The following is a 26,119-nucleotide window of genomic DNA, read 5'->3' as shown; positions in this document are numbered from 1 at the left end:
CAACCTCATGAGGGTGGTCTAAGTTAGAACTGATATAAAACAGTGCTGAGATGCTTCTTTATGTAGCATAGTGGTAGATCCACTGACCAACATATTAGTCTGGCATTACAATAATGACACTAATGTGGCTTAAAATGCAACCACTTTGCTGTATCGCATGATAAATAGCACCTTAAGTAGGTAATTGCAATGACCTGTACATTTTGCAGTGCACAGCATTTTGATGTTAATTAAATTAGGTCGGAAAATGCTGTTAAGAAACCTGTAAGGTCTGCAAGTGCTGCATCGCCGACTAATCAATTGCCATTATCATGTCCGGGACAAAGGTCTCGACCCGAGGGACGTGTTGGATTCTGCCGTTTCTCTCCTCTTCGCACAGAACAAGGTGCTCTGCAAAAGCAGCACAATTTTATGGCCACCGAGGGATGATTTTACAGTTTAAGAGTAACGGCTACCCATAAAAATAGTGGCTCATCGTTTCAGAAATGACAATACATTGTGAAACTAGCCAGCACAATGGCTGTATTGTTGGTGTGCTGTCTAAACATGAATCTATTATAGCAACACTACTGCTGCACCTTCAGGAGGAAATGTCTGGGTAAATGTCTCTATCTGTTGCATCAAAAAAAAAAAAAAGTGTTCAGAATCTGCAGTTTTGTTGTTGTACAACAAAACACTTTAGGACACAGAGTACTCAGTGAGCCTCAGTGGAAACATACAGTGTCCTCAACAGATGTCATTATGTGGATTAGGACTGTCTCTCCCGCTCTGCTCCCCTCCTCCCACTCGCCTCTGACCCTCTCATTTATCCAACACGAGGGCGGGTGGGGGGGTGGAGAGACGGGATAGACTGGCAACAGGTTTCGCCACACTGGCCAACATACTGTACTTAAGCTAGCAAGCACCTCTTTGTAATAATCTGCAGAGATAGAGAGTCTCTTATATGGATATCTTCATCAGCCTTTAACTGTCTTTTTTTTTGGTGGATTTGTTTGTGGAAGACTTATAAAGATGATTAAAACCATGTTTCAACATGCGAAGAAACATCCAGGGGTAGGTTCCGTCATTCATTTATCTTTTATATAGTCAGAGATTTATAAACAAGGCCTAAACAGCTGACTGTAATTTTAGACTGGTGTTTGCTAACAGTTGCACTTCTAAACTGCAAGTCACTGAAAAAGAGACACAAAACTGAAAACATGACAGTGAAGAATGATAGAAGAAGATACATTTGAAGCCAACCGTGTAAATGGCATGAATAATGTGCAACACTGCCTCGACGCCGCTGAGAGCAATATGTTACTGTGCAGCTTAAAGCGTGGCACTAGAATACCAATTTGCAACTACAACTTATGTCTTAAAAATGCAGTAAAATACTGTCTACAAGACATACTAATGTTATTAATTAGTAACTGAGTCCCTTTCAATTTCACAATGACAGCTCAGAGATTACAGAAAGCTTCAGAAAACTAATAAGTGGACCTTAAAGTCTGGATTCTTTTGTTACAACAATTATAACTCCTTTCCTGATCAACTTGTTTGAAACAAGTACTGTGGCAGTGTATAATTACGCTGGCATCTTAATTTGCTTTACCAACATAATAAAATGAAAGCAGAAGAAAGACACAGAAGCTGTCTTTTTTTCTGCTTCAAAGCTGTGCTGGGCTGACCCAAATTTGAGGATTGACGTTGTTGGCTTGGCAGTGCACCAGAAAAGTAATAAGGGCAGCGTCAGTATCGAACCCCAGCGAGCATAAAACATTTCCTATATCGGTCAGGCTGATGGTGAAAGGTGAAACCCTCTGCTGCGTGGCTCGACATGAAGAGATCAGCACCCGGGGATTGGACAGCTCCCGGCACACGACAGTCTTCATTATTTTCTTGGTGTTTGTTTGAGTGTCAGCGATCAAAGCTGACCTGCTTTGTTTGTGTTTATATGTGCTGCCGCTTCAGTGATGATCTAAGCGAGGCATCTGCAGTAAGATACAGTGTGTGTGCAGTGCACAGCGTGAACCTTTTTTCAAGGTTATGCCAAGTTCATCGAGATCTTACTTGGAGAAAAAGCAAACAAAAAACATGCAGCGTGGGCACACTGTGCAGTACACGAGTAAGACAACATGTGCTAGATACACAAGGAAAAAGTCTGTTTTAGTTGATGAAAACTGACTACAATCCTACTGACGCTCAGTTGTGATTAAAAAAAACAAAACTGGAAATACTCACTGGTTTCAGCTCGTTAGCTTACAAATGCAAATCAGCATCTTTAGGTTTCAGGCTATTGATGATCAAACAAGAAATATGGAGATAATTAAGATGAAACACATTTGACAACGTGTTGACAAGGATAATAAAGAAAGGTGAGAAATCATTTAATCTTAATTGATAACGCATGCAGACGACTAGTTTCATGTTAGTGCATAATTTCTTAATTATTATGATATTTGGTTAATTGGCACCTTGGATTCTGGGTGATATTTAACATGAATTAAGACAAAATATTAATAACACAAGCAGGAAAATAATCTGCAGATTACCATTTGTATTAACTAACTGCTGGCTGCAAAACTATTCAAACTTCATTTTGACACATGGACATGAGGACCAAAAGTCTATAAAAATGCTCTGAATGAAAACGAGAGCGTAGCCACGGTGATGTCACTCCTGATTTTGAATGACACCAATACTGTTAAACTATAAAGGCAGCTTATGTAGGGGAGAGCAGTGTGTCATGATTTATGAGAGGAATCATCATCAATTTGCAAATGCTGAACACACTTTAATGACCACTAAATCACTGTGAATTTTGCTTTCCGCAATAATTAGTTGATACAACAAAACACATCTTTCAGCTTTTCAAACTTTTTTTTGGGAGACCTGTAATTTTAATGTGGCTGTCTTCTGTTCTTTAAATGTTCTATAGGCTGTAAACAAAATAGGCGTGACAGTCAACACAAAATATATTTTTTGTGACATTTTTCATAGTGCATAGGTATAGTTTTTCCATTTCAAAAAGATTTATTTCTTACAGTTCTGTGAGATACATACTGGACTTGCAGGATAGAAAGAAAGTATCAATATGATACCGGCTGCCGGCTTTGGTATCAATTCTACTGATATTTGGATTTAAAACTTAAAACTAGTACCTGAAACCATGAAAGTCTTTACTGAGATCACAAATCGAGTCAGCACTGGATTCGTTTTCTCAGACTTTTATACAACGGCACTTCATTTTGAAACCAGAACTGTCAAATCCTGCTAACTAAAGCCCTTTTAAAGGAACTTCTGCAATAACTTCCCAAGTCTATCTATCATATAGTCTATGCTTTAAAGTAGAAAATATCAAAGTTTTATCATCACCAGACTTTCTCCTAATCAACAACAAGGCAAGTGGCAACGCAATCAGACAAGACAGATGTCGAGATACAGCTGAGCAGAGACATCCTTCAGTTCAACCTGATCAAACTGTCATCTCTCTACAGCTTGACTAGATCTGTGTGGGCTGCGAACAGCTGTTCGCCAGTGGTGTGACTCTCCCTCTCCATCTTGTATACACAGTATCACACAGTAATATTAGGAAAGTTATGCCTATGTAGTGCTGATAAATAGATGCGCCATGGTGAAGGGATTGTCACACCTAAGCTTTGGGTGTTTAGGATGACATCACATTTCCTCCCCCTTCCCCTTAATGTACTTTTTAAAATGTTTAAATCCCATCATCATCACCTCTCAGGATATCAGATAAATGTGTCTGCATAAACACATTCATGACTGTGCGTCTGAGAGCACCCACTGGGTGTGTAAGCTCATTTTTGTGCACATTTGTGTGAGTGTATGCGTTAGGTGTGCCTCCGCCTCAGTGTGTGTTTGTGTTTCTGTCACTCACTGTGACAGGTATAGCGTTATAGGAGGAGAGGCTGGCACACAGAGACGCGGCAGCTCTCTCTTCCACTGCGTCCTTGCCTGTTCAACCCAGGCTGACAGTGAGCTGCCTCACACATGGCCTGGGTCTCATGCATATGGAGGAGGGCAGGGAGAGGGAAAACAGGAATAACAACTACCAGTATATGTGTGTGTATTTCACACGGGCGTATGTTCATGGTACATATCACAGCCAACCACTTGATGGAATGTGTTTGTTTACCACCTTCTGTCTCTGTGCTCTGGGACTAATGCAACCCTCCTCTCCTCTACTGTCCTTTCCTCAGTTAATCCCTCAATTTTTCTTCATGACTCTGGGCATCACAGGGGCCTCTCTCTACCTGATCCGTCTGGCAAGAGGGCCGCATGTCACGTAAGTTTTCATATTGTTTGTCTGCACACCGTAGGATTCTTCCACTTTGCTATTGCTAGTGTGAGTTTACAGGTTTTGAAACGTTGGCTGATTAAAGCTTGATATCAAACTGCCTGGACGGTTTGGTTTCAATAGCTGGTCCCAGTTTTGATCTGGGTCTCTGCTGACATGACATACTCTATTTTAAAACATAAAATCAGAAAGATTTGGAGTCAGCAAGTGGATGGAATACATAAAACGCTATCACCTCTGAACCCCAATGTCACTTGTATAGATGTGTTAATTTCTAAAGTAAAAAGAACCAAATGTAACCCCTGCTTCTCTTTAAATGTTAATTCGCTACTACTTTCTGCTGCTGAACTCTCTTAAAGTCATTATGGATTTGGTAAGACCCCTAAAAAGTTCGAGAATAATTCAGTCAGCTAAGTATTCAAAAATTGGCAAAAATTGTGGCGATAACAACAAAGAGGTTCTTAACCACCAAGGATCTGAAAATTAGGTCCAAATTACTGCGACATAGTCAGACAGTCAGAGTCGATCTTCTACCAAAGCCAATGTTCCATATCACAATTTGAAATAAAGTGATAAAAGATCAGAAACAACATTTTTTCAGTTTTCAGTTTTACTTGTCATATGCAAGTTAGCACAGGGTCAACATCGCAATGAAATGTATTTGACGAGCAGAAGACAGTCACTCAGCAGAATGGTACAGTAGAAGAAAAAAACCAGGTACCATCTTTGCTCATGCTTCTCCAAATTTCATGACAATCAATTCAGTAGCTGAAATTTACTCCCGTCTCAGCTACTTGTTGAAGCCAAACTACGATTGACAATGTCTTCATGCTTTTAATTTTCACAGTCCAAAATCTGATAAATCCCACATGATCATTACAAAAATCAGTGTCTGAAGGGTAGACAAATAAAACAAATAATTTGTGTCACAGAGGAAACACTCCACAGCTGGAAGGAATAGTGGATTAAAATACCAGGATCAGAGTCATCTTCAAGCCTGATGAAGGACACAAGCCATCTGTTGGTCAAGTAAAACAGTTGTTCTACATACGACCAGTGTTGTTGGAGTTTTGACTTTTCCAACTAGTCACCATCAGCTTGCAACCATTGGAGAGCTGGTCAAACTTGGAATTACTTTGGTTTTAACAACTATGAAACCTGTAGGCCAACAGACCTAAAGAGCCCCTCCTCATGCAGCCTCTAAATTAACAAAGTTCAAAGACCAGAGTTCTTATTCTTTCACTTAGTCACAGCCACAAAAGACCCAAATTCAACTCTAACTGCCCAGTTCCTTCTAACATGAGTCTTAGACAATTAAAGTTCATGACACAACATGGCCTATTAAACAAAACAGAAGTTCTCACTTCAGCATCATTAAAATCCAGCCACACATGTTTAAACATGCTTTCCATGCAAGTTTAAAGTATCTTAGAACTTGAAGTGATTGAACAAAATTGTCTGAAATTACCTTAATCAAGACTACAAACTCTCTCAGCTGAATACAAAGGAGCATTTGCTAAAAAGCAAGTTCTTAAGCAGCGACTTTGTATGGTTAATGCCTATTTGCTGGATGGCTTGTGTTTATTTCCAACTTTAAAAACCAAAAGGATATTTTGCCGAGTGGTGCTGAAAACACAGAACTGTGAGTATGCACTGATTTCAATACGAGTATCAAAACAAGGCGTAAACACTAAGAATAAGACAATTTAATCAGGTAGCAGCATTAAACTGTCATGTTTTAGAACTGCACTAACCGCACTGAACTCGGTGACCGCTCACATACAGTAAATGTTCACTGCTCGTGTCCTACTTTGAGCTACACAAACCCACTTGTTCTGAGGGTCAGCCATAAAGCCTGACCTCATCACCAGCTGCAGACACTACTGTTGGTGGTAATGGAAAGCGAGGAGGGGAGATATGCTTTCTCTGCCATCGGTCTCTCTGTCTCTTTGTTTGTGCTTTGGCGGTGTGACGTGTTGCCGGAGGGGAGGAGGAGGAGGGATGGACAGTCACAGAAGAGTGCTGTGAAATCCAGACTTTGGTTAATGAACAGAGGAGAACTGCCAAGTCACTGGGATGAGTTCACCTTATCTCATAATCACTCTCTCTTCTCCCCCAACTTCTGTCTCCATTCGGCATCCACATATTTATCTTCTTTTGTCTCCGTCCTTCTGTTGCTCTGTCTTTCTTTCCCTTGTTATTTGTTGCATCGTGGTCTGTTACCCTTGTTTAAGTCTTTTTCTCTTTACCTGCCTTGCTTTATGCTTATGTTCTGTCTTTTTTCTCCTTTGTCCTGCTCCTCTTTATCCTGCATGCCATGAATCTCTGCACATTTGCAGCCTCTGGGATAAGAACAACAACCCGGAGCCCTGGAGCAAGCTCGACCCAACCTACCAATACAAGGTGACTATAATCCCATCACACACCAAGACCACATTTGCACCAATCATGCCAGAATAGTAATCTAGACAAGAATGGCATTGTTTCACTCATTCACTGAAAATCTCACATTTATCATCAGCTTAAAAATGACCAAAATAGATTCTGACAAATCAGTTCTGGCAAAATGTCAAATACATGACGCTGCTTCCTGGCTTTCTTCACATCTGCTCAAACAAAGGAAAACAAAGTGTCTCTCAAAAACAAATTAAAGCAGATGGAACCAGGAGCTTTTAGTGGTTGGTAATAATTTGCCTTACCTCTGAACAAGGCCAGAGCTCCAAACAAACTAAAGAAAATATAAACAAAACTGACCCAAAATAAAGCAGAAAAACAGCCACTTGACAGGACCCACTAAAGAACATTTGGATGATATTTTTCAGAGAAAAAGAGTGTTTTCTTGGGGCTTGAAGGCTGCGTTGCACGCTAGTGGAATGAAAGTCCCTGCAGACAAAAGGTCAGGACATGGCATGTTTAATTCTCGATAGGAAGGCAAAGGTCTCGCATCGAAATTCTACTGAAGTCCAAACAATGATCATAATGAGGAGGGTGAAGTGAGAAGGGATGAGGGGGGAGGTGAGGGTTTTAGTGGCAGACCAATCAAGAAAAATACATGTGGAGAAAATAATCACTGCCAGTGATTTCACGGCTGGAGGTCTGAGAAGCGTGCAGGACACACACATGCACTCGCACAGTATTTATTATCCATGGCATATGCAAACTAAGGGTCGACCGATTAGTTTTATCAGGGCCAACGCCAGTAGCAGTTAATAATCCAGAGAATGATAACTGATATTTGGAATTTAAATCAATTTGCAGTGAATGAACATTTCGGTGTTCGGTGAACAACACAAAATTTTATTGGTATTTACAGTAAAAACTGCAAACTTTTTTTATTCTGGACGAAGTTGTTAAGAATGGATTATGTTGCCAAAACTGTTTATTTTATCTGAGGAAAAGGTCTCGCTGCAAAGTCTATTTTATAGTTTTCTTATACTACATTAGCCACGTTTGCCAGATCATGCAGAGACAAAAAGGCAGTGCAGGATGTGTATGAGCAAAGAAAGATGGTGGTGAGATATGTGGTAGTGACAGATGGCTTCACATCAGGAATTAGGGGGTGGGATTACATCAGGTACTGGCTCTTAGCTAATTTTTGTTTGCAGTGGTGATGGACAGGTTGACAGATGAGGTCAGGTCAGAGTTCCCATGAACTATGATGTTTAAAGATGACCTCATGATTGTAGTGAGGGTAGGGAGCAGCTGGAAGAGAGTCTGGAGACATGAAGGTATGTGCTGGAAACAAGAGGAATTAAAGTCAGAAGATGCAAGATAGAATATGTGTGAGAATGAGAAGGAAACAGGTGTAACACTGAAAATGCAAGGAGCAGAGGTAGTGAAGGTGCATGAGTTTAAATACCTGTGGTCAACCATCCAAAGCAAAGGACAGCAGATGAGAGGTGAAGAAGAGAGTGCAGATGGGGTGGAGTGGGTGAAGAAGAGCATAAGGCTGGGATTTGGTACAGAAGGACAGCAGAAGTGAAAGGCAAGGTTTGGCGATGGAGATGGAGGAACTAACAAAGAGACAGGAGACCAAACTGGAGATGGGAGGTTTGACAAGATTAGGTGTGAGCACATCAGAAGGACAGGATGAGTGGTTTGGAGACAAAAATTACAGAGGCAAGGCTGAGATGGTTTGATCATGCGGAGCGGTGATGGTGGGTATATTAGACAAAGGATACTGAAGACGGAGCTTCGAGTCAGGAGAAAAAGAAAGACCACAGAGAAGATTGAAGATCCATGGATGTAATGAAGAGCAGAGGATTGGTGTGACAGAGGAGGATGCTAAAGATGTTGTGAGATGGAGGCAGATGCTTCACTGTAGCAAACCCTAAAGGAAGCAGTCGAAAGTAGAAGAAAAATCCAAGCAACAATGACAGCGTTGGGGTGCATGTAGCCCATGAACGAAAGTCAAGGGAGTTTCACACCCTTAATTTAAAAAAAATAAAATAAAAACAAAACAAACATATCCGCTTCTGATCACTCACCAGAACTGCTTCACAGAGCTTATCTTGCATAGTTCCCATTTCTGTATAGCTGTATATCTCAGATTTCTGTAAAGTTATTTATTTATAAATACAGAATATTTATTTCATATTCTGTATAGTTTTTCATATTTATATCCTGTTCATATCCTGTACATAGCTTGTACTCACTACAGCCTGTACATACTTATAGTTATAGAATATTCACAACATACCTCATACCGTGTATATTATAACATAATAGACCCATTTCTGTAATATACTTACATAACTATATTATTGCTAATATATATTGTAATATATCTATATCACTAAAGCACTTCTGGATGGATGCAAACTGCATTTCGTTGCCCTGTACCTGTGCATGTGCAATGACAATAAAGTTGAATTCTATTCTATTCTATTCTATTATCTGTGACGTAACCTGCAGTGCTCATTGGTTACACAGCACTCTGATTGGACAGTGGAATGGAGAGACATGTTTCTCAAGAGCACAGATTGGCTGTGATATACCCACCTCTCAAAGAACCATGCCTTTAAGTTGATTTACTTTATGTGGAACTCGGCCTCAAAACTTAAAGAAAAATGATTTGGCCAGGGCAATAATCTGCCAACCCCTACAGCAAACTGTTGTCCTAAAAGCATCAGTGGGATGAAAATATAAGAAAAAAAAATAGACAGAGGTCACAGTACATGGTAGTGTTTGTTTATACTAGAGGGTGAGAAGTTCTAGGCTTTTTTTGGTTTTTATATTCCCCTCTGTTTTTGTAAAATGCTATCCTAAAGACGACACTGATGAATTTAATTTAAGCAAAACAGATTTAAATGTATTCCTCCTTCCTTCCGCAGTTTGTGGCCATCAACACAGACTACAAGAACCTGAAAAAAGAGGGACCTGACTTCTAAAAGGTCCTCCAGGCAACTCCAGGGGCACCAAGTTTAGCAGGACCTCCTGCTGTTATCTCACTGATGTGAAACTTCTTTCTGATGCTCTCTAATATACACTGTGAACAAAAATAAATAAAGATCACATGAGACAGATGACTGGATTTTTAGTGTTGTCATAAAAAGTGTTGGTTTATCCAACTGACATACACAGCATTAAAAAAAATCTTTCAGTGGACTCTAAATATAAACATTAAGTTTTTTATTCTTAAACGGCTTAAATAATAAGCACGAATCAATCTGTGATAGTTTTATCATTTTTCTTTCTTGTAAGGGCACTTTAACTAGGAGGTCAAAGGTCAGGGTCTTACTCTGAAATTCATCTCTGAGGCTGGAAGTGATCCAGCCTATTTTCTCAAAGCTGCACATATCACACATTTGCAATGTTGATATGTGCAGCTTCATGACTTCTCACCCTACTCTGCATTACAACATAAACATGCTTGAGACATAAACAATTAAGCAAGTGTGTGTTTCATGCCTTCTAACCTTTCTAACACACTAACTTAATGATGTGATATAAAGTAAAGTAACATAATGCCAAGCTGTTATCTTCTTTTTTACCAAGTGCTTTGCATCATGCTTATTGTGTTTATGCAGATGTATTTCACATCATGAAATGGAATAACACACCAAAAAACACAGGATCAGCAACTTCCTACTACTTAAAACACACACACGCAAATAACAATAGGGAGCTTCTGTCAAACAAAGACCTTATGATGGCAACAAGAATTATTTATAATAATAATAAAAATAATAATAATAAACAGATGAGCAATTTACACTTTATTATGCACCAGGGTTTCATAGATGAGAAACAATGGAGCCAAAAGTAGATGGAAAAAACAAGAAACAGTGGACATGAGCGCCCTAAACCTGCATTCTTTCTAGTGGCCAGCAGGAGGAGAGGTCCGGGGTTAGTTATTTAGTTATTAAGCAGAAGATTTTAAGAACAGCATCCGCATATAGGAAAAATTTAACACAGAATTCCACTCACGCTGTTGGTGTTAATTAAACGGTTTGTAAAATTGTTACATACACTATAAGCTTCTAATATTTGTAGCTGACTTTTCTATTGAACTTTTTCATATTCTATAAAAACAAAAAAACAAAAAAACAACAACCTCCAGACAAAAAATAATATTAGGCTCATCACTTCACAAATCTGCGGCTGATTGGATAAGTAAGCCACACATGGACACATGCTGAGAAATGAACTTGCAGATAAAGAGGACAGAAATAGAATCAATCATGAGAGACTAATGTTTGTGTGGGTTACTGAGCTCTTAAACCAAGTTTCTGTCCCAGAAAGATGCCGTCCAAAGACACAAAACTGTTTGATCACTGCGTGTCTTTTAAAGACCAAAACCACATTTTTTTTCAAGGTATGGAGCAGGAAAAGGACACTCAGAAGCATTCGTTTCTACAAATATGTCTCCTGCTGGCACAATTCTCCCCTCTTGGAGAGTTCATTGAATGATGAATGTTGTGTGTCTGTGTGAGTCTACATGTGCGCGCGCCCTCGCTCAGTATCACTGGCCACCTGACAACATAAAATCCCGCTCTAATGGCACACAACCTGTCTCAATGACAGACCCCTGGGTTCTTCTAATACACTGCTTAATAGACAATCTATGTTCCAGACCCTGCATGGGTCCATTTATGTGAGTGTGTCTGTGTGTGTGCAGCTTTTAAACAGTAATATGCTTTCTCCAACAATGTGGTGACCTGCCCTGTGGGTATTGTCTGTTGCTGGGTATTGTGTGTGTGTTTGTGTCAGATGCACAAAACCTGCTGACAGGTAATCAGCTGGGCCAAAGTATCACACTGGGGCATAATCGCAAGGTCACACACACAGACACACACAGGGGGGACAGTTATTACCCAACCTGAACAGCTTCACAGGTCGCCGTGATTGCACTGCCTCTTTGCGGTAATATAAAACTAACACACAGAGGCGAGAGCAGCTCACTATGAAACAACTTACTAATTAGGAGTAAAAGCTTCCTTTTATAATCTATTCTGATGCCATTCACTCCCTCCTTATTTACTTCAAATATGACTTTTCAAAAACATCACCTGCACCCTGTTCCTTCACAAACATCATTTTTAAGCTCTCGTAGTCTAATAATACGCTTTCCTTGACTGCTTTTTAGCTATTTTCTAAACTCAACAGAAGTCAAGGCAACACTGCTATTTAAGGAGGACTATAGAGCTGAATTAGTATATTCATACGGCTTCAAAACTCAGTGTGTCACGGCCCAGCGGCACGAGGGAACAAAGATGGACACAGGTGCAGAAACCAACCCGGAAGCGAGACGGTAGGGAACAAATGATTTATTTCCGCCCACAGGCAAACAAAAGCAAAAGCAAAGCGGCGCCACCACACTCGTGGCGCGTAGGATTATTTACGATAAAGAGGGCGACCTAGACACCTCTAGGAGACGGCTGAACAGCAGAGGCAGCGGGGAGGTAGAAACAGGACTAGGCAGGGGCCGGGGCACTGGAATAAGAGGAGATCACGGTCAGTGGGATCCAGCAGACAATCAACGATCCTCCACAGTTGAATTGAGTTGCCTTACTTGGTTTCAGGTGGAGGTGACAGGTGGGGCGGAAGCCCGGAAGCGGTCGAAGCGTGGGGAGGCAGGCAAGTGAGTGGTGGGCCGGCAGGCCACGTCGTGTTAGCAGCAGGCGGCCCAGGTCCAGGAAGGCGGGAGTGAGGGAGACAAGATCTCCACTCCAGGTGCTACCTCTGAGGACAAGAAAAACAAGTAAGACATCACACAGCGTCTGACAGAGTTATGATGCTCCACTCGACTGACATGGGGATAGCAGATACTCAGGCGATGAATGGTTGAGAGCGCAGGTCTGATATACTGCTGGCATGATTGCTCACAGGTGGTCAGCCAGGGAGGAGCAACCGAACTCCGCCCAAAGGAGGAGGGGCCACTGTCGGAGACCTGCAGGTGCCCACCCAGACCATGACACCGTGTCAACAAACCCAGGCAATCCTTTTCCATAACTGCAAACATGAATGCAGACATGCAGCCCCAATCAGACTTCAGAAGGCAATGAACTATGGCAGCGTGTGATTAAGATCTCTGCTTCACAAACACAGGTAGTGCTGCTTTTCCATTACATAAGTTGATGTGAGAGCTCTCATCAGCGAAGCAGAATGAGACAGACTTATGAAGACCATCTCCTCCTCGATTAAATCGTCTCTGAGCAGATATTTTTAGAAGAGGATTAATTTTAATGGCTGAGATAAGAAGTAAGTTGTGGGTGGAGAAGGGACAAATAAATAAGTAAATAGGACATGCCGCAAAACAGGAGGCATCGGTGGTGGTGGTGGAGGGTAATGTGGCAGTTGTTGCGAGGCCCTGGGCAGATCCACTGATCTAGCAGAGATAGAGAGGCCTTTCATGTTTTCTCCCAGAGCTGGAGTGATGTAAAAATCAAAGAGAAAACCAATGTTTGTCTTTAACGCCTCTCCCTCATGACCTTTCATAAAGGAACAGGTTGTCAGTTTAAATGCTGCATTTCTACTTTTTTTAGTTTCTAAAAAAAAAATGGCCAAAAGGTGAATAGAAAAAGGATATAAATTAGATTAAAATTAAATGGGTTATGTAATTCCGATTTTTATTAAATTTAACTACAGACAGACCTTTTTATAGCAGAGATCTTTACCAATACTCGAATGCATCCAACTTTATAACAAGTATCATATTGTCTGCAATCATACCAGCATAATTGTTATGTAATAATATCATTATTATAGTAATACCATCCGTTTTTGCTCCCCAGTGTGCACAACAACAATCAAACCCAGGCATGTCTGAGAGTAAGAGCCTCATAACAGCCTTTGATGACAATTTAGGACCTAAAAAGGAGCCACTTCAACAACCTCTAACAAATCTCAGTACTTCAGGTCTCCACCCAGCAGTCCTCGTAAAATGTGAAAATATGTTGATGGTGTCATCAAACTGCGCCTGTTTTGGAAGACTGTTGCGACGTCGGTCATATGCACCTGCAGTTGAATGTTAGCTGTTTTAATTTTTTCAGAAATCTCTCAGTCAGAACATGCTATATCATGTTTAGGTGGAAGCTAGCAAGCTAACTTCCTGCTAACTTTGGATGCCTGGATGTTAAACTTAATTGTTACATCTTGTAAAGCAGCAAAGCTGACCATTTTATTAAAGATTAAAGAATTTAGACAGTTTTTAACTCTCAGTGATGCCACAGTGTTCGTTAGACTTTGGGAGCTGAAGCAAATGGAGTTTTGGACCCAGATTACTTCCCGAGGCTCCTGACTACGGTAGCCATAATGATCCGAAACCCCATCAAGCGGTGCAGCCATTCGTAGCGTACCAAAGTTGTACTAAAAGATTTGACAGATTTTTTTTAGCATAAGGTGCACCAAATTATAAGGTGCACTGTCGATCTTTGAGAAAATCAAAGAATTTTAAGTGCGCCTTATGGTGTGAAAAATACGGTTTACAGAAGAAAATAATAATAATAATAATGGATACTTTATTGATCCCCATGGGGAAATTACTTGTTTTTCTCTGCATTTGACCCATTCACTCAGTGAAGCAGTGGGCAGCCCACTAAGCAGGCGCCCGGGGAGCAGTGTGTAGGGACGGTACCTTGCTCAGGGGTACCTCAGGGTAGCCGTTAAGTGGATTCGAACCGCCGACCTTCCGATCATGGGGCGACCACTTTACCTACTGAGCTATCCCTGAATATATCACAATATATATTGTTACTGCACATGCTTCAAATTACATTGCAATATGGATTTTAGGCCATATCGCCCAGCCCTACCCACATGCAAACAAAAAACACCACTTGAAACCTCAATAAGATGTTCTGATTGCTCTAATCAGAGCTGCACAGATACAGATGAAGATCCACTTCAAGAACTGAATGTTTATTTCCAGGTGTCATTGACTTTAATGTTGTGACTGATGAATTTATACAGAGTTTTTATACAGCCTATACTGAGTTTTCATATGACTATCATCAGTAAATAGAAGGAGAAAAAAGTTGTATTTATCAACTTCACAAAACAATACCAGTAAGATCGAGTATTATTAAATAAACTGTAAGTGTTTATAGAGACACAATGTTTTGAAATAATTTTGTCTAAAGGCAAAGAAAGCTTCCCTGCAAAAATCAACAAAAACAGGATTTTATTTTAATGTAAAGGAACCAATACAGTTAAACCTTTAAGCATTTTATTCACACGCATCAGCTGGTGATATATACACATGATTTTGTATTCCAGTCTTTCATATGTTATAAGAACATCGCCTACAATGATGCGTTATTGAGAAGTGTGCAGAGCTGACCTTTATAACATCACAAAACCACAACACAGTCGAGCTGCTTGTGAACAAAGCTGAAAAGAAAAAGCAGAAAATGGCACATCCCACCAAAAATACAACAATGCACAGGTAACATCCGCTCTATATGAAACTCTGAATATGCCAGCAGCAACTTTATAATGTGGTGTATGAGAATAGCTCCCACTGTGTGAAAAGCAGGACAAAGAATTATGCTGCATTGGCAGTCTGGCTCCTTGAATCCCTCTTCACTTTAGGAATGAGAACAGCTTCCACTGCGGTAAGGGTGAAAACAAAAACAAAAACAGGTTTCAATTACTGGCTCCCTGCTGCAGGTGTGGGAAAATATTTGTTTATTTAAGGTCAAGGTAAAAAGGAGAAAATCTGTGTGTAAATCAAGTGTAACTGGCTCACTTAGAGAGCACTCACTGCCACACGGACACACGAACAGAGGTTACATGAAGAGGAAGTCATAGACAATAACTCTCTGCCTTGCTTTTTAGACTAGCTCAACTGATCCTTTGTATCTGTTTTCTGAAAAAAATAACACAGTTTTACTCTTAATTAATAGAGCACCAATTCAGTGCACTCACTGTATTGTCATCAGGGTCATTCAGTGTCAATTGACCAAATGCTTACAGCTTGACCATCTCTGATTTCGTTGATCTTGATGCTTTGATGTACAGTAAGATAGTGAAATAAAATTATAGTAAATGCATTTCATCTCTTGTGGTGTTTTATTATTTCTGCAGCAAAAGACTGTTACTTTATGGTAGATCTGAGAGGTCAAACAGACTGCAAATTAAGAACGCACTAGCAAATCAAAATACATAAAAGATGCTGAATAAAACAACAAAAGTAGAAAAAAGGCTCACAAAACACAACAGAAGTGCTTCTACGGACACAATAATGTGATGGACCAGTGTGGAAGTGACAAAAATCAAAAAAATGCAAAGGATTGCCCTGAGACACGCTTATAAGAAGCAGAAGGTTCTTTAACTTTTGTGGGTTTTTTCTATTTCTGTTGTGTTTTTGCTTCCTGTATATTGCAGTACATTTAGCCTCTCAGGGTCACCATAGTACAAGTGCATATATAATTTAGCCAAGTCCAAAATACATATTACAAAATAATCTGGACAAGGCAGGAAGTAGGAACTTATGAACTAGGTTCACACAAGGGAACCTGGAACTCACAGAGAACAGGGCAAGAGCGACGCAACCTAGAGGGACAATGCGACAAAGGGCAAGGGAAAGATGAGACAAAATATACACACACAGGATAATGTGGGGACAGACCACAGATGGAACGTAGAACAGAACCAAAAAACAGAACAATGAGTCCAAGTCCAAACAAACAGAAAGACTGGTAAGTCAGGAGGACAATTTCCTGAGGTGAAGCCAATCAGGAGGCCAGCTGGGTGGCCAACGACTGAGATGGAGGCTTTTGTTATTGCCTGTAAACAAAAATATAAATAACTCAAATATTCATATTGGGAAAGTGACACAGAACACTTTCATAAGTTCTGATACTACCAGACACCAAATCTATCAATGAAAGTGAAATTTAAGTTGTTAGATGCAATTTTTTTAATTACAATGTTTTTGCAGGATACTCTTTCCCCCCCACCAATTTCCTAGGTTAATGTCTTTGTAATATTCAAATCAGATGAACGGTCTCAAAGTACCATTTTATGGTACTGGGTACACGTCATATATGGTAATCTGTGCTACACATTTCAACAGCTTTTCAAAAATTCTAGTGTAGGCTGTACTGTCAAATTTTCAAGCAAATTCAAGCTCCCACAATTTTATGCAGAATTTCAATTACACTTTTGAAATTCCATAGTCCTAAAGTCACAGTTTGGCCTAAAACACTTCAATGACATACCTTTAGTAGGTTGTACTAACTAATATGGAATGACCCATTATTATAATTGGCTATAGGTTAACAACTGTATAAGTTGTTTTTTTTATGTTGTTACTATATCATATGACTATCATTTGTAAGTGGACACAGCAGAAGTCAAAAAGAAAAACAGATCACAAAGCGTATAAAAATGTACTTTAAGAAGTGATTTGAAGGAAGTCAATGATTATGCAGCTTCATTTCCTTTGGTATGCTGTACCAAAGTCTAGGGGCCCTGATGGCCTAATCCTTGAAACACCCTGAAGGGCCAAACCTAATTACCTAAGGCCTCGAATTAGCTCAAAGGAATCAACTTTTATTCCATTTAGCTTGGGGCCAAACTCATATGTATGAGCAGAAATTTGTGCCATCAGAAACTGAATTTGAAAAAGTTAAATTTGAATTGCTTGGATTGAATCTGAATTGTAACTTGAATAAGTGCTTTTAAAAAACTGAATACGAATTAGCCTAATTTGAAATTCAATTTATTGGTTTGAAAATGATCATCACTAAATTGAAATTGAATTTTATTTTTGAAAATGAATTCATTTGCTTTGAAACTGTATTTCATCCTTTAAAAATTTAGCTCTCAAATAATTTCAGATTCACTTCTCACCATTCAGTTTCAAACGTAGTTCCAAAATTCAGTTTTTTGGGACTTACATCCGGTTCCGGTTCAAGAGTAATGAGCGCAGATTAATAGAACTACGTTTTACTAGAGGACCGAAAGTGTTACTGACGGGAATCTACAGTGTCTTGAGCTGAATTAAGACTTCAGAAGTCATTCGTCATGTCGAATGACCAGCGGATAAACTCTCAAGTTGGTAATAAATGTATTACATGTATAAGAACAAGCGTCATGTTAACAAATGATACCGCACAGTAACTTTTATGCTTATTGTAGCTGTTAGCTAAAAATGCTAATTTTGCGTAGTTTCCCCTGAATTCATCTTTGACAAACAAATATGATCAACTGTTTCTAGTAGAATTCCAAAGTTGTCATCTTGGACCCTCTCAGAGCCCTGTATGCTTGCAGAGACCCCTACAGTAGGGAAACATGCAAAACGGTGTCCAAACCTTTGTATTTTAGCTTTATTTATGTCTTACACAGCATCCCAACTCTTTAGCTAACTTAATAACTTTAGCTAAAGTGAATAGTTAGTCTAATTCATTAGTGCAGCATTACTGGATCACCTCTGTTTGAAGTGATATAATATGATATACAACTATCACTGAAACAGCAAACTTTGTAAGTTTATCTCTTTATAAGAGATCAGGAAAATAGCAGAGAAGGACTCAGTAGAGCAGGAGCTGGTTGATATGATGCCATCTGTAAAAAAACAAAAAAAAAACAAAAAAAAACAAAAACACAAAGGAAGAAAAAAAAAAAGCAGAGATGACCTGTAGCTATGATTCTCTTGTAATTGTTACTCGTAGCACTGATCAAAAAAAGTTGTCTCAGGTTACTTTAAAAAGGGGTGTCTGATATGACGACAGGTTGTTTCCACTCATGTCTAAATCTGTGTTTCACGTTTGTTAGGTACAGCTGGCAGAAAGATAAACTCCATGCTATGCAGGACTTTGTTAGGTTGTGCATTGTTGGTGCAGGGGATTCGATAAAGGGTCACGTTTGACTATGATTATCAGCACTAGCAGCAGCAGCATTTGAGGTAGCATGAAAGGATTAGGAGCCGGATTAGGATTACTGTACAGACCAGCATCATCCATGTGCTCTGATGTGATGCCACTGACACTATGAGAAGCACTCATGGAATAATTACAACGCATTAGTGTGGCTTGGATGTATAAATATGACTTGTAACATGGTTACATCCAGACAGACAGACAGCTCCTCCTGTTTATATTTAGATCATTTTATGGTCGTATCAACTTCTGCCAGGTTTAATCATGACAGGTGTTGAAGTGACAAAGGTACATTCATGCATACTGTGAGGCACACTCATACCGTCTCTCTCTCTCTCTCACACACACACACACACACACACACGCATGCACGCACGCACACACACACAGCTCCACAGACATGACAGGCTGAAGATGCATTTCTAATTAATTGCTGACACTGTCATTTATCCCTCTCCTCATTAAAAGGACATGATTTATTGTCAGATCAGCTACCAAGGGAATTAAATTTTATCATCCTTTCATTTTAAACTGTGTGCGTGTCTCGGTGTGTGTGTGTGTATGTGTGTCTCAGTGTGTGTTTGCTTCTGTTTTTACAGCAGAGGGCAGATCAGAGGGAGTTTTAAGGCTATGATATATGACCGGCATTATGAGGAAATGTACCAGATGGGTAATACTGTGTACGATTATGACAATTACAACTGAAGAGTACTTTTTCATTGCACTTTTTCTTGCTTGTGAACCCATTCCTTTTACAGAGTGATTTTATGATCTGTTCTGCTGGTAAAACATATAACTCATCTGCTGTGCTTCTACAGAACGGAACAATGAAAATATTGTGGTAACTCCTGCAAGGGATTAAGAGCAAGCTGCGTTACGTAAGACGTCCAACAAAAAACAAATACTTTTTTTTTAAGGACGGAACCATTAGTGCTGACTGAAAGGTTTCTCACCAAGTTGTTTGTATGTGCGTGTGCGCGCGTGTGCATGTGTAAAGCAGTTTCCAAAACCTACTATGCAGGTGTGCAGTGTTGTTTTCAGTATTTTCTGATGTAAAACTGAGTTAAATTTTGGTTGCAGAAGAATAGTTACTGGTGTCAGTAGTCACACACATCACTCTTTATGTAGCTGTAATGCACAGCAGGTAACCTCGGCTTTGTAGGCATTAAGTAATAACAAACTCATAGAAGAAAAATACCATGACCACAGAATGAAGACCACCTGAGTGGATACCAACAAAATTAATATTCCCAAACTATACCTGAATATATTTATAACTGCAGGTATGAATTACTGTCACTCATTGAATTCGAGACCCCATAAATTGGCAGATTAAGGTTTTCTGAGTACTCCGGCAAAAGTGACCAACACTCTGCTGTCTCATTAACTGCAGACCCCCAAACGTCTAGCGTTAACCTCAACACAAAACCTCTGTACTCTGAGCTTTGTGTCATGGGCTTCCATGTTGGAGCAGTTCCTGTAAGTACAATGTTTCTATACTGCTTTTCTACTCTGAGCACTAGAAACTGACAGTACATTACTATAGTCATATTTTGTCACACACATCATCTGGAGACAAGTAAGGTACAGGCGCAATTTGCTTTTCATGATTCCTACAAATCAGTCTGCTTGTTAAAAGCACCTGCCTAATATTTGGCAGGTCAGCTTTCTGCTTCAAAAATAACTTGCTGGCATGGCATAGACTTGCCAAGACTTGTGAAGAGCAACATGAACATGTATCAGCATAAATGCCAGGAAAAAAGGTTTCCCACCTGAACGGCAAACCCAGAGCCTCTTGCAGCCATCTTAGACTGAAAAAACCCAAACAAAGCTTTATTCATTATCCCACCTCTAAAGACACGTCGTTATCACAAAATAATCAATGCTACTTTTTCACCTCTCACTGGTTTTATTGTCGTGGCTGGCTGATACACAAAAAAAATGTTCAGATTTTCCAAAAAAACCCATTTCAAATTGTTTAACTTACATATTTAACTTACATATTCAACAATGCACATAAGCTGTTATCGTTTAAATTCAAAGTAAAGGAAAGTATGACATAAATGTACCCTTAGTCAATTCTATTTTGTCATGGTTCAGTAGTGTGGATCCTAATGCACGATTCAACAAGATCACAGTTTTTGTGGGCCAATCGTGGCTCAAGATGATGAATGGATGTGTAAAGCGCTTTGGGGTCCTTAGGGACTAGTAAAGCGCTATACAAATACAGGCCATTTTTACCATTTTTGTGCTGGTATTCCAAAGGAAAAAACCCCCAAAAGCATCTGAGGAACAACTTAGAGAAAAACAGGGCAATGGAATACACTACCATGGGAAGAACAGCAGAGACTTCTAAAATAAATACACACCAGGTAATATATGGGGGGGGACACAGCTGTAACAAATCACGTCAATCAACTAAGCAGAGAAGCTAAAACTCAGAACGAAGTACATGAAACACAGGACTATCAAAATAAAACAGGAACTAACACATACCCTGAGACCCAGACTAAGACTTATGAACTTGATACAGATGATAAACAAGCACAGTGACCAGATAGAAGTAACAGAATGAAAGAGGAAACCAGACAACCATGCAAACAGGAGACAGAGAGACCAGACAGAAAGGGGGGCATGACTGGGAACACAGAAAGGGATCACAAAAGACGATAACTAAATATTGCATAACCAAAAAGATAAACTAGAATACAAACAGAGGATATAATAAATGGCAAAGAAATATAGAAGCCTGACTAAAATTGCAAAAGAGCCAAATTAAAACAAGTGACCCTCAAAACCACAAGGATTCACTAAATCCACAGAGAAACACAAAGCCTTGGGTTCAAGACCCAGAAACCATGACACATTTTACACGAGTGAATTTAAAGAAGTGTTTCTTGTTACGCATTGAAACCAACTTGAATGTGCCACCTCATGCTCAGACATGTAAATCCACAGATTTAATATGCATATCTACACATCACATAACATGCATAGCTGAAATATCAGGGACTCTGACTTGATCAGTCCTGCAAGCAGGAACCTGGCACAACACATGTTCACGCAAACAAAAGACTCCTCCACAAAAATACAATCCCGGCGCCAGCTTTAATGCATCTCTGTAAATCCTGCTGAGGTCAAATGGTCTGTGATGACTCGCTGCACAAGGACCAGTCCACAGCTCCGAAAAGATTCAGACACATCTAAACACTGCCACAGGTGTTCTTATTAATTTAATTAAAATGACAATAAAAATGTCTTCATAGATATGACATGAATAATCAACACAAAACAGCTGATAACCTAACAGTGGACAGTGGCAAAGGCTGAATGAACACTGGTTCCACTGAAATATTTTTTCTTGTCCTACTCCTGAAATTAAGTGAAATATGTGAATGTTTGCATTTAATATTCACTTTTCAATGCCAATATTTTCTGACACTGATAGCAAGCCTATAGGAAACCTCCAAAACAACAGCACCCTGTCTACAGGGAAATGCTAAACAACTCAGCCCAACACTGGCACAAAAATAGTGTCACAATACGGCTGTGTGCAGGCAAGAGTAGGACCCAAACGCAAACTCACAGAGTCAAAAGGTAAACTCAAAAAACACAGCTTTATTGCTGGCGTGAAGTGGGACACGAAAAACAATACAAAATAAACTAAACTGGGAAAACTAAAGCACAAGGAGCCACAGGGAAAAATCACACAGCTATGAGGGAGGACGCAACACTGACAAAGAGAAACATGGGGCTTAAATACACTGAGGGATAACGAGGGGGAATGAGCCACAGGAGGAGAGCATAGCTGAGAGTAATTAAGCAGGACGAGGCAAGGGGAGCAAAACTAGAAACATTAACATAGAACAGACTGTGAAAGTAAAACAGGAAACACACTGACGGAACTCAAGACATGTGAACTTAACAGACTGGGGGAGACAGAACATAGGGACCTGAAACATGGAACAGAAAGGCACAGTAGATCAACATGAACATAACAACGCCACAGGGGAAGAGTAAAACTGAACACGATGAACACAGAAACACCAGACCTCTTCACAATAAAACAGGAAACATAATGAGACGTAGACATGACAACCCGAACTTCACAATGTAAGACACAGACATGAAACACATGAAGAGCAGGGGAGATTTACCATAGTTGGAAACACGAGGGGAAAATAATAAGAACTAGAAACACTTAAGCATGATAACAAATGAACTTAGGAACCTGAAGGGCTTACATAAACTAAAACATCAAAATGAACTAAAACTCAAAACACTGGGTCATAAGACCCAGGATCGTGACAAATAGTCCCAAATGCCATTCTACTTTATGCAAATTAGCCAACTGGTATCGTCATACAAACAGCTCAGCAAGAGAAAACAACCTCATGCAAACGTTTAAAAAAATAGATGGATTCTATTGCATGCAGTGGTTAGATGTTACAATATAAGGCAGTAGCAGTAAATAGAGAGAAGACTTCAGCCTCTGTTGGACATATTAGCACAAGCAGCAAACAAAAACCTACCTGTGGATGCAGCCAACTGACATTAGCAGATGAACCTTTTTCGTAGAGTGGGAAAGGCGTGAGTTGTCCGGTGCAACTCTTCCTATTGGAAACGAGCAAAGGAAAAGTATTTATGTTTATGAAAGTAACTATTATAAAACCAAAAACAACTTTTAGCAAGTTTGCTTACTTTCATGGTAAATGAGTGCCAGGTATTCACACCCACTGTTAAGCAGTCAGCAGGTAAGAGAACAGCCGAACGGTGGGCGGGGCATAACAATTTAAGTATAAAAAAAAAGAGCATTGAGGCACGGGCAGTGTGCCACATGAAGGAACCAGCTCTAAAAATGTCCTTTTAGCAAATTGCAGTTCATTTTCCAGCCACTATGATAGACTCACCTGCTAGTGCAAACATTTTCTTGGCAGCAACGATTGTATTGGGGCAGGGATAGCTCAGTAGGTAAAGTGGTCGCCCCATGATCGGAAGGTCGGCGGTTCGAATCCACTTAACGGCTACCCTGAGGTACCCCTGAGCAAGGTACCGTCCCTACACACTGCTCCCCGGGCGCCTGTTTAGTGGGCTGCCCACTGCTTCACTGAGTGAATGGGTCAAATGCAGAGAAAAAACAAGTAATTTCCCCATGGGGATCAATAAAGTATCCATTATTATTTAGGCACGTTGACATGGTCAAGATAATCTGCTGCCGTTCTGACCAAGCTGACTTTGAATGTGGTTGTTTGTTCCAGAAGGGCCGGACTGAGTGTTTTGGGAACAACTGATCTACTCTGATTTTCTAACACAACCATATCTGGGATTTAAAAGAAATATATCCAGTAGGGGTGGGCGATATAAACGATATACGATAGACAGGATATAAATTTGACCAACGATAGAGATTTTGATCTATCGCGATAGCGCATGTTGATGATGTCATCAAGCTGCGCCTGTTTTGGTCGAAAGCATCGCAGCGGCTACAATCAAATTATGCCGGTGAACAGATGTTAACAGAGATGAAGCACTTTTGAAATATGGGGAAAGCCAAAAACTGCGCTTCCTCCACTTCTATAACATTGATTCATTAATATTGAATTCTCTCTCAGCTCTTCTATTCCCATATTGTTGCAGTATATTAATAACTAACCTCTTATTGTGGATGAATAATCTCAGTTGTTCTCCTGACTGAAGTTTGCCCCGTGTATAGCATCCTGCTATGCGATTGCATTTGTCCCTAACCACCAGAATCCCTCACGTTAACTTTTATCATCGAGTGGAAAAAAAGTTGGCGTTCATCCTCCAGCTTCACTGTGCTAATGTTATGCTAACATAGCTGTGTTGCTAGCAATCACGTAGCACAACATTATATACCAGGTAGTCCAACTTCATTAACCCTGCAAACGCCACTGCTGTTTAGTTGTCTGTCTTCATTTATGTTGGAAGTGGTAGCAGAGCTGTACGTTTTAATTAGTTTCAAAAATCTCTCAGAACATGGTATGTCATGTTTAGGTGGAAACTAGCGAGCTAACTTCCTGTTAACTTGTAACTCCGTTAAATTTAATAACTTCTGTTTTCATGGATGTTAAACTTAATTGTTGCACCTGGTAAAGCAGCAACGCTGATGATTTTATTAAAGATGAAATAATTTAGACCGTTTTTAACTCTCAGTGTTCGTTTGACTTTGGGACCTGAAGTCGATGGAGTTTTGGACCCAGATTACTCCGCGAAGCTCCTCACCACAGCAGCCGTAATGCTCTGACAATCCATCAAGCAGTGCAGCTTACCAAAGTTGTACTAAAACATTTTTAACAGATTTTTGCACGCCAAGATCGGTTCGAGGTCAGTAAGCACAACCAGAATTCATACATAAGGCACACTCTCGATTTTTGAGAAAATTAAAGGATTTTAAGTGTGCCTTATAGTGTGGAAAATATGTTATACAGAAGAAAAGAATATATCGCGATATATATCGTTACCGCTCGTGCTTCAAATTATACCATGATATGGATTTTAGGCCATATCGCCCAGCCCTAATATCCAAATACCTCAAAAAAAAAAAAAAAAGGCTACATTTCACTGTGTGTTATACTTGTATAACTATGCATGTGACAAATAAAGAACCTTGAACCTTGAACAGTGAACGGCAGTTCTCTGAGTTTTGATTGTTAATGTACTGACAATGAAGTACAACTTTTTCAAACTCTATCTTCTCTATATCATGGTCAACATGTTGACCAAGGATGGTTAACAGGAGAAAACCTTTCTGGTACAATGATAAATCACAGAAACTCATTTACTTGCTAATGCTAGCTGGAGCTTGCAAGGAAGCGCAGATCGTAACTGATCTCAGAGCTGTGAAAGCAGGGCCAGTGGCAGCATGCCTGCTGTCTTGGTTTCCCTTAGTTTACTGTCAAAGACATGAATGTTATCTACAATGGCCATGCGCAAACCACCAGTCACCCTGTTCCAATCAGTGTTAAGGTGAGACGGGCACACCTTCAGAGACACCTTGCTATGAGATTGAAATAAGCGTAGCTTTGAGGGGCAAAAAAACAAGTGAACAGATGCACATATTAAATGAGATGAGTTTTTAATTCATGGTTTGTCCTGAAGAAATATTACTGTGAGGTGTACCAACCAAATGGCCAGTGAGTGTAACAGGCTGACTTGTGGAAAACCAACCAAACTGCAAAAAAATGTTATAAGGAAAAACTTTTTCATACTTATTTTATAAACCAACACTTTTTTGTAAAACGGTTTGTAAAAAGTTTTCTTCTTGAAAACCAGAAATGAGGTATCATGAAATTAAAAAATTCAAGTGTAATTATATGAGTATGCATGTAAGTGGAGCTGTAGAAAATCTGTACTGTTTAGGAAACTTTCATCTGCAAACTCTGCCAGGTAAATGCCACCAACAATGTTATGTCAATATCAAATAGATGCATGCATTCACATTTTTTTTCTATATATTTTGACTAAATTA

At 39.8% G+C, this 26,119-nt stretch overlaps 2 protein-coding genes across 3 annotated transcripts; one reads left to right on the top strand and one right to left on the bottom strand.

Annotated features, from left to right (window-relative positions):
• Positions 1 to 833: 833 nt before the first annotated feature.
• On the top strand, positions 834 to 9,824 carry LOC309707122 (cytochrome c oxidase subunit NDUFA4). The gene is made up of 4 exons (XM_082534253.1): positions 834 to 1,053; positions 4,206 to 4,291; positions 6,643 to 6,706; positions 9,637 to 9,824. The coding sequence occupies exons 1-4, from the start codon at positions 1,012 to 1,014 to the stop codon at positions 9,691 to 9,693; spliced, it is 249 nt and encodes an 82-aa protein (XP_082390379.1). The 5' UTR covers positions 834 to 1,011; the 3' UTR covers positions 9,694 to 9,824.
• A 2,233-nt stretch (positions 9,825 to 12,057) lies between these two features.
• On the bottom strand, positions 12,058 to 25,269 carry LOC309707121 (uncharacterized protein). Of its 2 annotated transcripts, XM_082534252.1 has the most exons (3): positions 23,541 to 23,561; positions 23,163 to 23,244; positions 12,058 to 12,487 (listed from the first exon to the last, which is right to left on the bottom strand). In XM_082534252.1, exons 1-3 carry the CDS (start codon positions 23,554 to 23,556, stop codon positions 12,220 to 12,222), a joined length of 366 nt encoding a protein of 121 aa, XP_082390378.1. In that variant the 5' UTR covers positions 23,557 to 23,561; the 3' UTR covers positions 12,058 to 12,219. The 2 variants fall into 2 exon arrangements, 1 of the variants encoding a protein (XP_082390378.1); XR_014276918.1 differs by lacking the exon at positions 12,058 to 12,487 and having other exon boundaries at positions 23,161 to 23,244; positions 23,332 to 25,269.
• Between the last annotated feature and the right edge of the window lie 850 nt (positions 25,270 to 26,119).

Source organism: Aulonocara stuartgranti (assembly GCF_965226115.1).
Source record: "Aulonocara stuartgranti genome assembly, chromosome: 5".
In the NCBI taxonomy this organism is placed as follows: Eukaryota; Metazoa; Chordata; class Actinopteri; order Cichliformes; family Cichlidae; genus Aulonocara; species Aulonocara stuartgranti.
This window is presented reverse-complemented; position numbering and strand designations above follow the sequence as displayed.